Source organism: Podarcis pityusensis (assembly GCF_964106645.2).
Source record: "Podarcis pityusensis genome assembly, chromosome: 16".
Taxonomy (NCBI): Eukaryota; Metazoa; Chordata; class Lepidosauria; order Squamata; family Lacertidae; genus Podarcis; species Podarcis pityusensis.
In genome coordinates this window covers 1,430,263-1,443,180 of record NC_138041.1, presented here as the reverse complement: position 1 = coordinate 1,443,180, position 12,918 = coordinate 1,430,263, and the positions used below count along the sequence as shown (strand labels likewise).

Sequence of the window (12,918 nt, the reverse complement as noted above, 5' to 3'; positions counted from 1 at the left end):
ACCGCAGTTCACATTGCATTTTATCTACACTAAATAAATAATAAAGAATGCAACAGCAACATAGGTCTCAGTCCAATAAATTACAGCACAATTTAGCTCATGTGTATTATTTTTCTTTATTAGATTCCTAGACTACCCTTCATCCAAAGATCACAGGGCAGTTTACAGTATAAAAACATAAAAATACATACCACAATAACAAAACCAATACATTCCCCCTCAGTATGAAAGGCCACAGGAATGAGTTATTTCTCCCTGGTTAAATACCTGTCACTTACACATTGCTAATTTAAAATGGCCAAATAATTTAGAATATTTCATTGTTTTGTTCTTCTTAGCTGTTCCTTGTTGTTCAGCTCAGGTCTCAACAGAATGATATAGAGCTTTGGAGAAAAGATACAAACCAGTAACCCAGCACTGGAGGCCAAGATGGAGAAAATCTCCACGGCAACCATATATTTCCCCCTTGTGCTGAGATAGGTTGGGACAAAGGTCAACCAAACACTGCAAAAGACCAACATACTGAAGGTGATAAACTTGGCTTCATTAAAACTATCCGGCAACTTACGGGCTAAGAAAGCAACACAGAAGCTGACAGTGGCAAGCAAACCCATGAAGCCCAAGACGCAGTAAAACAAGGCGACTGAGCCCTCATTACATTCTAGTATAATTTCTTTAACAACTGAGTGCATGTTGAAATCTGGGAATGGGGTAGAGGTTGAGAGCCACACCGTGCAAATAGTGATTTGAATCAGAGAGGAGCCAAGAACAATGGAAACAGCCAGTCTCTTCCCCAACCATTTCCTCATTCGGGATCCGGGCATGGTGGCCATGAAAGCTAGAACGACAATGGTGGTTTTGGCCAGAACACAAGACACAGCTGCCGTGAAGATAATGCCAAAAGCAGTTTGTCGAAGGAGACATGTCAGTGTTTTTGGTTGGCCAATGAACAGCAAAGCACAAAGGAAGGCAAGAAGGAGGAACATGAGGAGAGTGTAGGTGAGATTCCGGTTGTTGGCTTTGACAATGGGAGTGCCCTGGTGCTTAACAAAGATGCCAAGCACTAAAGCTGTAATGAATGAAAAGGAAAGAGACAATATTGCCAAAGTCATCCCCAAAGCTTCTTCGTAAGACAGGAAACTTATGACTTTTGGAATGCATGAATCCTGGGCATTATTTGGAAACTGATCCTCTGGACATTGCAAACAGTCGTCCATGTCTGGAAAAGAAAACATAAGGTTTGAAATACGGAAGCCCTGTTCACAGCGGAATAATCAAGAATAAAGAAATAATAATAAACACTAGTTGGGGTAGCCAATATTAATTCTACAAAACCTAGAAAGATGTGTTCTTGGTAGATGCATGACAAACATATGTCTGTCTTTCGTATGCAATTATATATTCAGGATACTGTACTCAGAGATAGTAGGCATAGAACCTAGTTGTGGATTCCAATCAGAAGTGGATACTATCCCTGGAAATTTCATCCAGTTCTGTAAAAAAAGGGGGGAGAACATTCCATAGATGGGGAGCCACTGCAGAGAAGACCCGTTCTCATGTGACCACCCTCCTGGCCTCTCAAGGAGGCGGCACACGAAGGAGGGCCTCGGAAGATGATCTCAGGGTCCAGGTAGGTTCATATGGGAAGAGGTGGTCCTTGAGGTATTGCGGTCCTGAGCCATTTAAGGCTTTATAGGTCAAAACCAGCACTTTGAATTGGGCCCGGAAACTCATAGGTAGCCAGTGCAGTTGGACCAGGATTGGTGTAATATGTTCAAAATGTCTTGTTCCCTTGAGCAACCTGGCTGCTGAATTCTGCACTAGCTGAAGTTTCTGAACCATCTTCAGAGGCAGTCCTACGTATAACACATTGCAGTAATCTAACCTTGAGGTTACCAGAGCATAGACAACAGTAGTTAGGCTATCCCTGTCCAGATAGGGGAGTAGCTGGGCCACAAGACGAAGCTGGGTCACTTTGCACTACCCATGCAAAGTAAAATTAAATAACACAGCTTGTGCAAAGAGATAGTTAAACATCTTGAGATTAAGTCATTTGTGAAAGTGTACCATTATACTACTTACCCTTCTGGTTTGAGATCTTCCCTTCTGGACAGGGAAGGCAATCATAGCAGCAGAATGGCTCCCCTTCCTTCTTGGTTCGACTATAACCCAAATGGCAATTGTCATTACAAAGAGAAAGGGGCAGTGCCTGTACATAAAATCATAGAAACATATATGCTATAAACATGGTGTCCCCAGACTGACTCCAACATCTGCATCCCTTAGGACAGGTGTGGGGGACCTTCAGGTCTTGGCAATGCTTGCTGGGAATATGGGTGTTGCAGTTCAGAAAAATCTGGAGAGCTGAAGGTTCCTCACTCTTGCCTTCTGGGAAGGGCCATAACTCAACAGTAGAATATCTGCTTTGCATGCAGAAGCTCCTGGGTTCAATCCCAGGCATCTCCAGTTAGGGTTCAGAAAGACCTTGGTCTTGAGCCCCAGAGACCAGTTGCCAGTCAATGTCAACTATACTGAGCTAGATGGGTCAGTTGTCTGGCTGGTTATAAAGCATCTTCCCATGTTGCTAAGTATATTGAATGGAACGTAAGAAAAACAGTGTCTAGAAACATCTCATCATATCATGATTACCATTAAACTTATTTATTTCATTTATCACTTTGATGCAAAACAACCTGAAGGCATCTTACAATATACAGAATAAAGTAAAAATGCAAGAATAGCACAAGAGGGTAAAAACACAACGAACAACAAAGCACTAAATAGCATCATGCACTAGTTCTCATAGAGTTGTATGCCTTATGTGGTCCATGCAATTAGGACAACTGTATGAGCAGGGTCTTCACTGCACCAAGTCCCTATAAATAGATAGCCATGTGCATATGTAAACAAACATGTTCACATCTGCCACGCAACATGCAAACATGGTGGACACAATTAGCAATAGCACAGTTTGTGGCATGCTCCAAAGGGTGTGAGCCTACCTGCCAGGGTGTAAATGAAGATGCAAAGGAAGATGACTACAGACAGATGTTTTGCCATGACACTTTTTAGACAGAGCCCACAAAAATGGGCCTGAACTGTACCTGGTTAAATCTGCTGGGCCACACAATTGCATCCTCATGAATGGTGAACTGTTTGCCCAAGGCGGCTTGTGGGTCTATCCCGCCAACTCTTACTTGAAGAATGGACTGGTTTGCGAATGTCACCCAGTTCATTATATCAAATGCAGACTCCAGTTCTCCATTTTGGTTGAAATAAACTTTTTCCCCAGCACTATTATTAAAGACGCTACTTCTCACCCAGTGGCTGAGCTAAATTCAGGAGGGGGAAAGAGAAGGGGAATAGAAGGGGAATTAATAACTATATAGGTAAAGGTAAAGGACCCCTGGATGGTTAAGTGCAGCGACTATGGGGTGTAGTGCTCGTTTCGCTTCAGGCCGAGGCAGCCGGCGTTTGTCCACAGATAGCTTTCCAGGTCATGTGGCCAGCATGACTAAACTGCTTTTGGCACAACAAAGCACCTTTACGGAAGCCAGAGCCCATGGAAACGCTGTTTACCTCCCCACCACAGCAGTACCTATTTATCTACTTGCACTGGTATGCTTTTGAACTGCCAGGTTGGCAGAAACTGGGACAGAGCAACGGGAGCTCACCCTGTCGCACGGACTCGAACTGCTGACCTTTTGATCGGCAAGCCCAAGAGGCTCAGTGGTTTAGACTACAGCGCCACCTGCATCCCCAAATATAACAGATATAGCAGGTTGATGATGAGCTTTCCCACTTGAGGGATATGAGGAATGGGTCCTTCAACAAAGGATTTATAAAGACTAGTAGTATATGCAATTGTAGTTATCAAGCACTAAAAGCCCCACATCTCCACCATCTTCTTTGTCATTACCTTCATTCCATCAAGAAGAATGCGTAACAAGCACACATCACAAGAAAAGGAAGAAGGAAGGGTTACAGCCTTTCAAGCAGCCTTTACATCTTATGAACAAGTAAGGCTTGTTACTACATTTTTATTTAGAATAAAGGAGGGTTAAGCTCCACCAACTGAAGGGATTTTTAAAGAGGTTTGAAGAATTCACAGGGGATAAGGCTGTCAGTGGCTGCTGGCCATCATGTCCATGTTCTGCTTCCATGGTTGAAGGCAGGATGCCTCTGATTGCCAGTTGCTAGGAATCAAAATTGGGGTGAGCCCTGTTGCAATCAGGTCCTATGGGCATCTGGCTGGACATTGTGAGAAGAGGATGTTGGAGTAGATGGGTCATTGGCCTGATCCTGCAGGATCTTCTTATGTCCTCAAGTAAGTGAATGCAGACAACTGACCTTCTGTATATGCTTTCTTAGTATATTATATTACTACTGCTGCTTGGGGAATTTGCTGAATTTCAGCAAGATTTTATATGATGCATCTTTTCATGAAAAACAATCATACAAAAGACATTCTGCAGCAGCTGCCATTTGGCATTAAATAAAACTCCTGTTGCAATCTCCTGTTAGTGAGATGAAAGGCCTATCCCCATTCAGGATGAGTCCTCACTGAACTCCCTGGCAGCTTCTACTGACAGATGTAAAACAGATTCATAAAACAGTGAATCATGTTTTCAACAAGACATGTAATTTGGTCTTTAGATGTGAACCACTAATAATAATAATAATAATAATAATAATAATAATAATAATTACCTATTCAGGTTGAGTAAGTTAAAAAGTTATAACACGATTAGGAAATAGAGGATATAACAAGAAACAAAATTTAACGTGGTAGACCACTAGTCGAGAAGGAGGGAGGTCATAGCCTCATTGCAGCCAAAAAGTGTGTTAATGAAAACATAATGTGATGTAATGATAATATATGTAAAAATTAATGAAAATTGTTATATAGAAAAAAAGAAGCTAACCACTGTTGGTGAGAACAGAAGCTTTTCAAACCCTCTGGATTCTTCCCTTTTTTATTATTTCCAAGGGTATGGGGAGCATTCCTGCATTATTGCGCTCCTGATATTACCTTCCACACCTGTTGATTCCAAAACGTCAGCCATCCTCCACCCACAATTGCTCTGTGTTTGAATTGAGATGAATGTGCGGCATGCAAGGCATGTGCCACAGCATAGACTGCATTGTAGATGCTGTAGCTGTGGCCAGGCATGCTCGCTTGAAAAATAGACCCCGGAAGAGTCTCCAGCTTCTCCTCCCCTGTGCAAATTTTGCCATCTTGCATATTTTCCCCAGAGTCAGGGAAATCGCATGCAAATGCCTTTTCCCAGTACACCTTCATAAAGCCATCTTCTTTTTCCAAGATGGGATTTCTCATCTGAAAAAATTCCTGGAATCCCAAGACCTCCTTTGAGTGAATTGTGAAGGATAGAGCACCATGGAGGAAGTCAATGTCCAGATCTCTTTGAAAGGGAAGTGATGTGAAATCCATCTGGACTGTCATGATCCAAACTTTCCCTTTAGCCTTCATTGGAATACCTTCATATTCTGACAATTCAGGAAATGCTCTCAAAACTGTCATGGAATCAATTTCACCATGAATGAGCAACACATTGACAGTACTTCTCATGGCAATATTAAATATCTTGAGTCCATCTGTAACCATGTTTGTAACACTGCTAGAATATGTAATTGTGGGAAATCTTTCCATGAAATCAAAGCAGATTCCTCTCAGGATAAATTTTGGAACCACGCTCTGTATAAACCTGTCTCCATTCTCGTCATTCACAGTCAGCAAACCAGTCCATGTCCACCTGAAATGTAGCAATAACTTGAGAATCCCTTCATACTGATGGTCTAGATTTGGGAACATTTGGTGGTAGAAAGCAGCTTCAGTTTTCATTTTCCCCACTGGAGCAGAGCCATAGATGAGCTAAATGAAAGGTAGGAAATGACGAGATGAGATACTTTTAAAAAAGGGTGAGGTGGTTTACTTTTTAACTTGTATTGGCAGCAGTTAAAATCCAACCTAGATTTCAGATTTGTTGCTGTTGTTGTTGAGTGCTGATGACCTGGGAGTTTTTCAGGTTTTCTCAAGCTTAAGAGAAAGTGTTGGAATTCAAAGGTATAAGTATGCTGACCAATTTTCTAAACCAGAGCTTTCCGAACTTTTCATGTCGGTGACACACTTTTTAGAAATGCATCATTTCATGACACAGTAATTCAATTTTACTAGCAAACTGGAGGTTAAACTAACCCTTTTCCATCCGTGGGAGGAGTGTGGGGAGCATTCGTGCGACACAGCGACACACTAACGTGTTGCGACACACAGTTTGGAAAGCTCTGCTCTAAACCAACTATCCTAGCAAAGGAATTCATTTTGTCCTCACTTGTGAAACTATAGTGGCAGAAAGTATATACTGAAAGAGGGTTGTTCCAGTCTACTCAAACAATTGCACGCATTTGCCTTTCGTGGTTGTCCCATGTCTTACATTATACTGGCATAGCAGGTCTTCCACCATATTCTGTTGTTGGATTAGAACTCCCATAATCTATGAGCACTGACCACGCTGTCTGGGGCTGATGAAAGTTGGATTTCAATCACATCTGAAGGACACCACACTGGCTAGATCATAAATAATTGAGCACCACTAAATTAGATGACTTAAGACAATGAGTGAGATTGAGAAAATATAAACTTTTTTTTTGAGAATTACAAGATTATAAATATATAGATGGGACACAAGAATGCAAATAAGATGATAAATTGCTGGCAAAAAGTTATAACGATGAAAGTGGGAGCGGGAGATGTGAGGAAGTCCAAAGAAAATGTGAAATTATGTTAAGACATATGTTATACTATTTGTAATATCTATTTTTATTTTAAACCCTAATAAATATTTAAAAAAAAAAAAATGAAGGACACCACACTGGCATATTTACTGTAGTCCCTCAGCCAGTTTACTTCAAGCATAGATCAGCACAATTAGACACAAATATTTATATTAAGATATCTGTCCAGCTCTTCACCATTTATTTCCATGGCAGTTATCATATATTAAGCAATAAGGGAAAAGAGCAAAGGGAAAAACAAATGAAAAAGGATAAACGCAGTAACAGTTGTAAAGGTACAGCTGATCATCAGAACTTGCAAAGTGCCATGCCTTTGCCTCAGAAGAAGACCCAATGGTCTGGGTAGTTTGACATCATGAGAGGTGCGCTGGGAGAATTTTACCTGTGGAATCTTGTAGATGCTCAGTATAGTTGCCATGTGGAGACAGACTTCAGAGTTAGAGCCTCCAATGACTGCTACGGGGTTATTCTGGAGGTCACACTTGTAGTTGGGGATGTATCTGCCATATGTAGAGAGGAGTTCCAAGGAGACACGATAGGTCCAGCTTGGACTGAACTGACTGTTATAGATGTGGAAGCCCAGGGTGAGGTTGGGTAAGATTTGGGGGTTTACATTGATCTCCTTTACAGCAAATACTAATGCCAGGATATGTTGGTAGAGCTGAGTCATGATCCTGAAATGATAGTTATGTACATGTTGTGCCACAGTGTGTTTCCTTCTGGTTGGGACATCTGCTACACTTCAGTTGAGCTAATAATATTTTACAGATCAATCTATCTCAGTCTAGGAAAATCTGGAGGAACATTAGCACACACAGATTCCAGCCCTAAACTGGGGAACTAAGCCTTTGGATGCTAGGTCATTTGAAGGAAACCCAATAGAGTATGGAATAGATCTCCACCTGCCCCAACACTGCCCAGCCCCTGGGACATCTCCCCTTTCGGGGGCTTACCCTGGCCTTGTATGAGCCAGGTGAGCTCCCAATTAGCTGGAATGGGAGACTTACATCACTATATCTCTGTCTGATCTGGGATGAGGGGTTTCAGCTGGCTGAGCCCAGGCTGATCCACCTTGCAGATCCTGGCTTTGAATTGCTTCTTAAGCTGCTGAGGGAAATAGGCTTGGGATGTTAGATTCATGGCTGCCACAACTAAAAAGACAAAAGGAAGGTGATGATTAATGTGGCTTAGCTACTGGTATGATGCAATTATTTGACAAAGGCAGGGAAAATTGAGCTGCTATTCTTCTCCCATTCACTGGATCTAACACTCCCATTCACTGGATCTAACACTGATCTATGGGCCTGGCTCTTCTAGGGAAAATATAATAAATATGTGGTACCAGAGGATTTTAGAAAACAAATCTTACACAATGTCATCAAAGAGGTCACTAGAAGGACATTTTTCGAAGTCTATTGAGTTGAAGAATATGTAGATCTGAGACATAATACCAGCAATGATGAGGTCTCCTGGCTGGTGGTACTTGTGAAGAATAGGAAGGGGATTACTGATGCTGCACTCAATATTAGGAATCTTGCATGTCACCTGAGGCAAAAGCACTGGCAGCCATAGTACAAATCCAACTATCTTGCATGAAATAATTCTTCTTGTACATAAATTCTCCCACCTCCACATTCTCCTTTGCTGAGTCCTGTACTGAAGCCTGCACAGCCTGACTTAAGGAGACACTAGGGGCTGATTTGTGGCTCAGATGGTGCAGGATAAAGTCTCTGTTATCAGACTGACCAAGCACTGGCTATCTCGTCATACCTTGGAAATGTACAAGGGATATTAGTAGGATCCTCCTATTTTCGTTAATAATAATGCAGCTCATAGTACCCTTATATGGGGAGAAGTGTCTTCTGTTCTTATGTTAATAATTACAAGGGTGATAATCACATTATTATGGTTTACAGGCACATAGATGTGATGGCTGCAATCATCCAGTTTATGTCATCACCTAGTTGTGTTATGGAAATTAATGGGTCCAGGTGATGCAATTTGTAGCAAGAAACTAGATGGATGTAACTATAGTAGTTAGGGGCCGATGATGTTTATATTCTCAGCTTTGCACTATCAGGGACCATTAAGCAAATAATATGCTAGATGCACTATACTTGAAAGTGAAGTTGGGCTGCCTGCTCTGTGCAGGTCCCAGAGGTCTATATGAATGGAGAGAATGAGGGTATTTTGTGGGTATTTTCCAGAGTTCAAAAGTAGCAGAAAAGTTTCGAAAGATTCCCTATTAATAAGATGATGTTTGAAATCCCCTTGAAAAAATATTGTGTGTGGAGGGAGTTTAATATCCTTGAGAACCAGCCCTAACTTTGTATTCTCTGCAGTCCTGACTTCTGTTCATTTGTAATGAGACGCCTGGAGAACAGGGATCAACTCAGCAGACTCTCCACCTCTTCCCATGCCAGAGGTTGTCCACCTTATAAGGTCTGCCAGAGACTATTCATTGCCTGCCCAGTGATGCACTGTAGAAACTTCCATGCTTACTTAAGAAGAGTTTGACTTCTTCAACCCCAGCCTGGTGGAATACTCTGTCACAAGAGATCAGGGCCCTGCGGGATTTGACATCTTTCCACAGGGCCTGCAAGACGGAGTTGTTCCGTGAGGCCTTTGGTCAGGGCTCAGCCTGACTCCCCTTTTCTTTTTGTATAAGAACTAATATGAAAGAGGCCTCCCAGTGTTCTCACAGGCCCATATAAGATCAGCATAAACAGTTGGGCCTGATGAACATTTACTGTTCCCAACGCTAACCCTGCGGAAAGCCATCTAATTAGATTTTAAAGTGATTTTGACCTGTTTTTAGGAGGTAATTTCATTATTGTTTGATTTTATACTTATGTTAAATATCTGATGTTAGCCGCCCTGAGCCCGAATTGGGCCAGGGAGGGCAGGATATAAATAAAATTTATTATTATTATTCAGGCCTTAAGGTCCTGAAAATTATAGACTGGTTAGCATAACATCTGTCCTGGGAAGACTTGTAGAAAGTATGATCATTCAGTCAGTCATAATTTTATTTGTAAGCTGCTCTTCTACAAAAACAATCAGGCTCCAAGTGTCTTACAACAAAGAAAACAGGAAGACATCTCAAAATGAACCAAGTCCAAAATTTTATTCGTGGCTTTTCTAAAGTCATAGAATTTTAGTGGCTTCAATGATTCCTTCTTCTTAACTGCTCCTTGTTATTCAACTCAGGCCTCAGTATAATAATATAACATTTTGGGGGAAATATGCAGCCAAGTATCCCAAAGCTGGAGGCCAAGATGGAGAAGATCTTGACAGCCACCATGTATTTTCCTTTGGTGCTCAAGTACGTTGGGACAAAGGAAAGCCAAACGCTACAAAAGACCAACATGCTGAAGGTGATGAACTTGGCTTCATTAAAACTGTCAGGCAACGTCCGGGCTAGGAATGCCATGATGAAGCTGAACATGGCCAGGAAGCCCATAAAGCCCAGAGCACAATAGAACATGAAGGATGATCCTTCATTACATTGCAATACAATCTCTTTGGTCACTGAATGCATGTCTAAATCTGGGAACGGAGGAGATATTGCCAGCCACACAATGCAAATGGCGACTTGTGTAAGGGAGCAGGAAAGAACAATGGAAATGGACAGTCTTCTTCCTGCCCACATCCTCATCCTGCTCCCTGGTTTGGTGGCCATGATTGCCAGAACTACAATGATGGTTTTGGCCAACACACAAGAAATTGCCACTGAAAAGATTATGCCAAATGCGGTTTGTTGAAGAAGACAGGTAAGACTTTCAGGCTGGCCAATGAATAGCAAAACACAAAGAAAGGAGAGAAGGAGGGAGAGAAGGAGAAGGTAGGTGAGGCTCCGGTTGTTGGCTTTGACTATGGGAGTGTCCCTGTGCATAATGAAGATTCCCAGCACCAAAGCTGTGATGAAAGACAAGGAAAGAGCAGAACCGGTCAAAGTGATTCCCAAAGGTTCTTCATACGTCAGGAAGGTTATGTATTTTGGAATACATGAATCCTGGTCGTCATTTGGAAACTGATCTTCTGGACACTGGAAACAGTTTTCTGTGTCTGGAAAAGAAAACATCAGCTCTGAAATAATCAAATCTATTATTATTTGGAACAAACTACTTCTCCTCTTGGTCTGGGGAAGGGCAGCCTTGCCGTCTCCACTGACTGCTGAAGGATCAGCTGCAGGGACCACTGTTAACCCTTTCCCTGTCAGCAAGAACATTCTGCACCAACTATACAAAGGCAGTTGACAGCACCAATTATCAATTTCTTTGTGCTGCAGAGCTGCAAGAAAGCACACTTTGGCTCAATCAATCACATAGAAGATTTTGAGCTGCTGGTGTTGGGATGCTGCCGAGGAGACGAGGGAATTTGGCAGGCCCCCAGCTGGCTCCAGCCACCGGCCAGCAGCCAGGAGAACTCCAGTTCCCAGAACAGCATCAATCAGCGACACGAGCCTCCGAAACGTTCAGAAGCTATGCACACTCTTATCAGCAGAGTGAATAAATCCTCACAACAGAAGTGGCAGACAGAGACATGTGTAAGCATTATTTACAGGTGTTTTTTCAGCATAAGTTCTCAGCAGACTGTGCTGGAAATGCAAACAGGCATGTGACACACAACAGTCATGCCTGTTCCTTTTAAGGTAGAATGGAACTATATCCCAACAGCTGGGTCTGGGATGAGTACGTGTAGCTTCCTGTTCTTTTGCATTTCACCTCAAGAGGCAATAGACTGAAAGGTGGGGCATAAGTCTTTAAAACGAATGAATGAGTTTGGTCTGTGTCACTCTGACATTACCTTTTGAAAATTGTGGCATTCCATTGTTGATATTTTATTGTTAGATTGCTTTAAGCTGTTTTACAGGAAGCAATTCATGAATGGAATTTATGTATCATGTGTGGTGTCTTCCAGGTGCAAAAATTCACAATGTGGCAGAGAAATTGCCAAGTCTTGTAAAGCCCACTCACCACAACCCTTTCCTTCTGATCCATGTGGGTACTAACCATACTGCCGCAACAACCTTCAATGTATAGCAGGGGGCTGTGCGACTTGGGGCAGGAAGCTGAAGGGCCTTGAGACACAGGTGGTCTTTTCCTAACTCCTTCCTGTTGAAGGTCATAGCCCAGGAAGAGAGAGGAAAATACTGGAGGTAAACCACTGACTGCGCAGGTGGCGTCATCAGGAAGGGTTTGGCTTCTTGGACTGGGCTATGCTGACTGCATGTCAGTTTATCAGACTGCATCTTCATTCATATCAGCAGCTACCACCACCATTGTAGAATTGTGAACCACTCTTTTGACACAAGGGAAATGACTCTCTGTATATCCTGATGTCAATATCCCTGACAAACTGTGTGCATGATATTTCTTACCCTTCTGGTTTGAGATCTTCCCTTCTGGACATGGAATGCAATCATAGCAGCAAAATGGCTTCCCTTCCTTCTTGGCCTTCTGATACCCTGGGTGGCAATTGTCATTGCATACAGAAAGGGGCTGTGCCTGTCCATACATGAAAGAAAAGAATGTTTTAATTTTTGCAAGTTTGTACCTCACTGGTTATTTTGAATCAAGGAGGATTTTGTTTCATTTTGCAATCTGGAGCAAGCCTCCCTTTTCTGCACCTGCTAGATTATACCTGAATCAGATAATTTATCACTTGTCTATCAACTTTTGCAGAACCCAGTTCATCCAAACTTACATTTGCAAAGGGTGCTCTAATATACTTCTTGACCCTCCCTCTCTTTCTTTCTTTCTTTCTTTCTTTCTTTCTTTCTTTCTTATTATAAATTTCTACCAGCTTGACATGCTTGCTGAAAACATTTGACCAAAAAAATTCAATCCAAGGTTCCCAGAGCGACCTGTGAACCACAGAATGTTTGACTATAGCACCACCTGAATGCCCTTTACCTGATTAAAGCTCTTGGGCCACACAATAGCATTCTCTGAAATGGTGAATGTTTCTTCCCGTGGTGCCATGGGGTCTATCTTTCCAACTCTGGCTCTCAGAAAGGACTGGTTTGGGAATGTCACCCAGTTGGTGATATCAAATCCTGTTTCTAACTCTCCATTTTTATTGAAGGAAATTGTTTCACCA

The 12,918-nt window shown here is 42.2% G+C and overlaps 1 protein-coding gene across 1 annotated transcript; it reads right to left on the bottom strand.

The window, feature by feature from the left end:
* Positions 1–317: 317 nt before the first annotated feature.
* LOC308464793 (vomeronasal type-2 receptor 26-like) lies at positions 318–11,831 on the bottom strand (the record flags this gene model as incomplete). The annotated part of the gene is made up of 7 exons (XM_080984383.1): positions 318–1,219; positions 2,083–2,209; positions 3,105–3,332; positions 5,282–5,893; positions 7,196–7,487; positions 8,183–8,295; positions 11,793–11,831. 7 exons carry the CDS (start codon positions 11,829–11,831, stop codon positions 318–320), a joined length of 2,313 nt encoding a protein of 770 aa, XP_080840509.1.
* Positions 11,832–12,918: the final 1,087 nt, after the last annotated feature.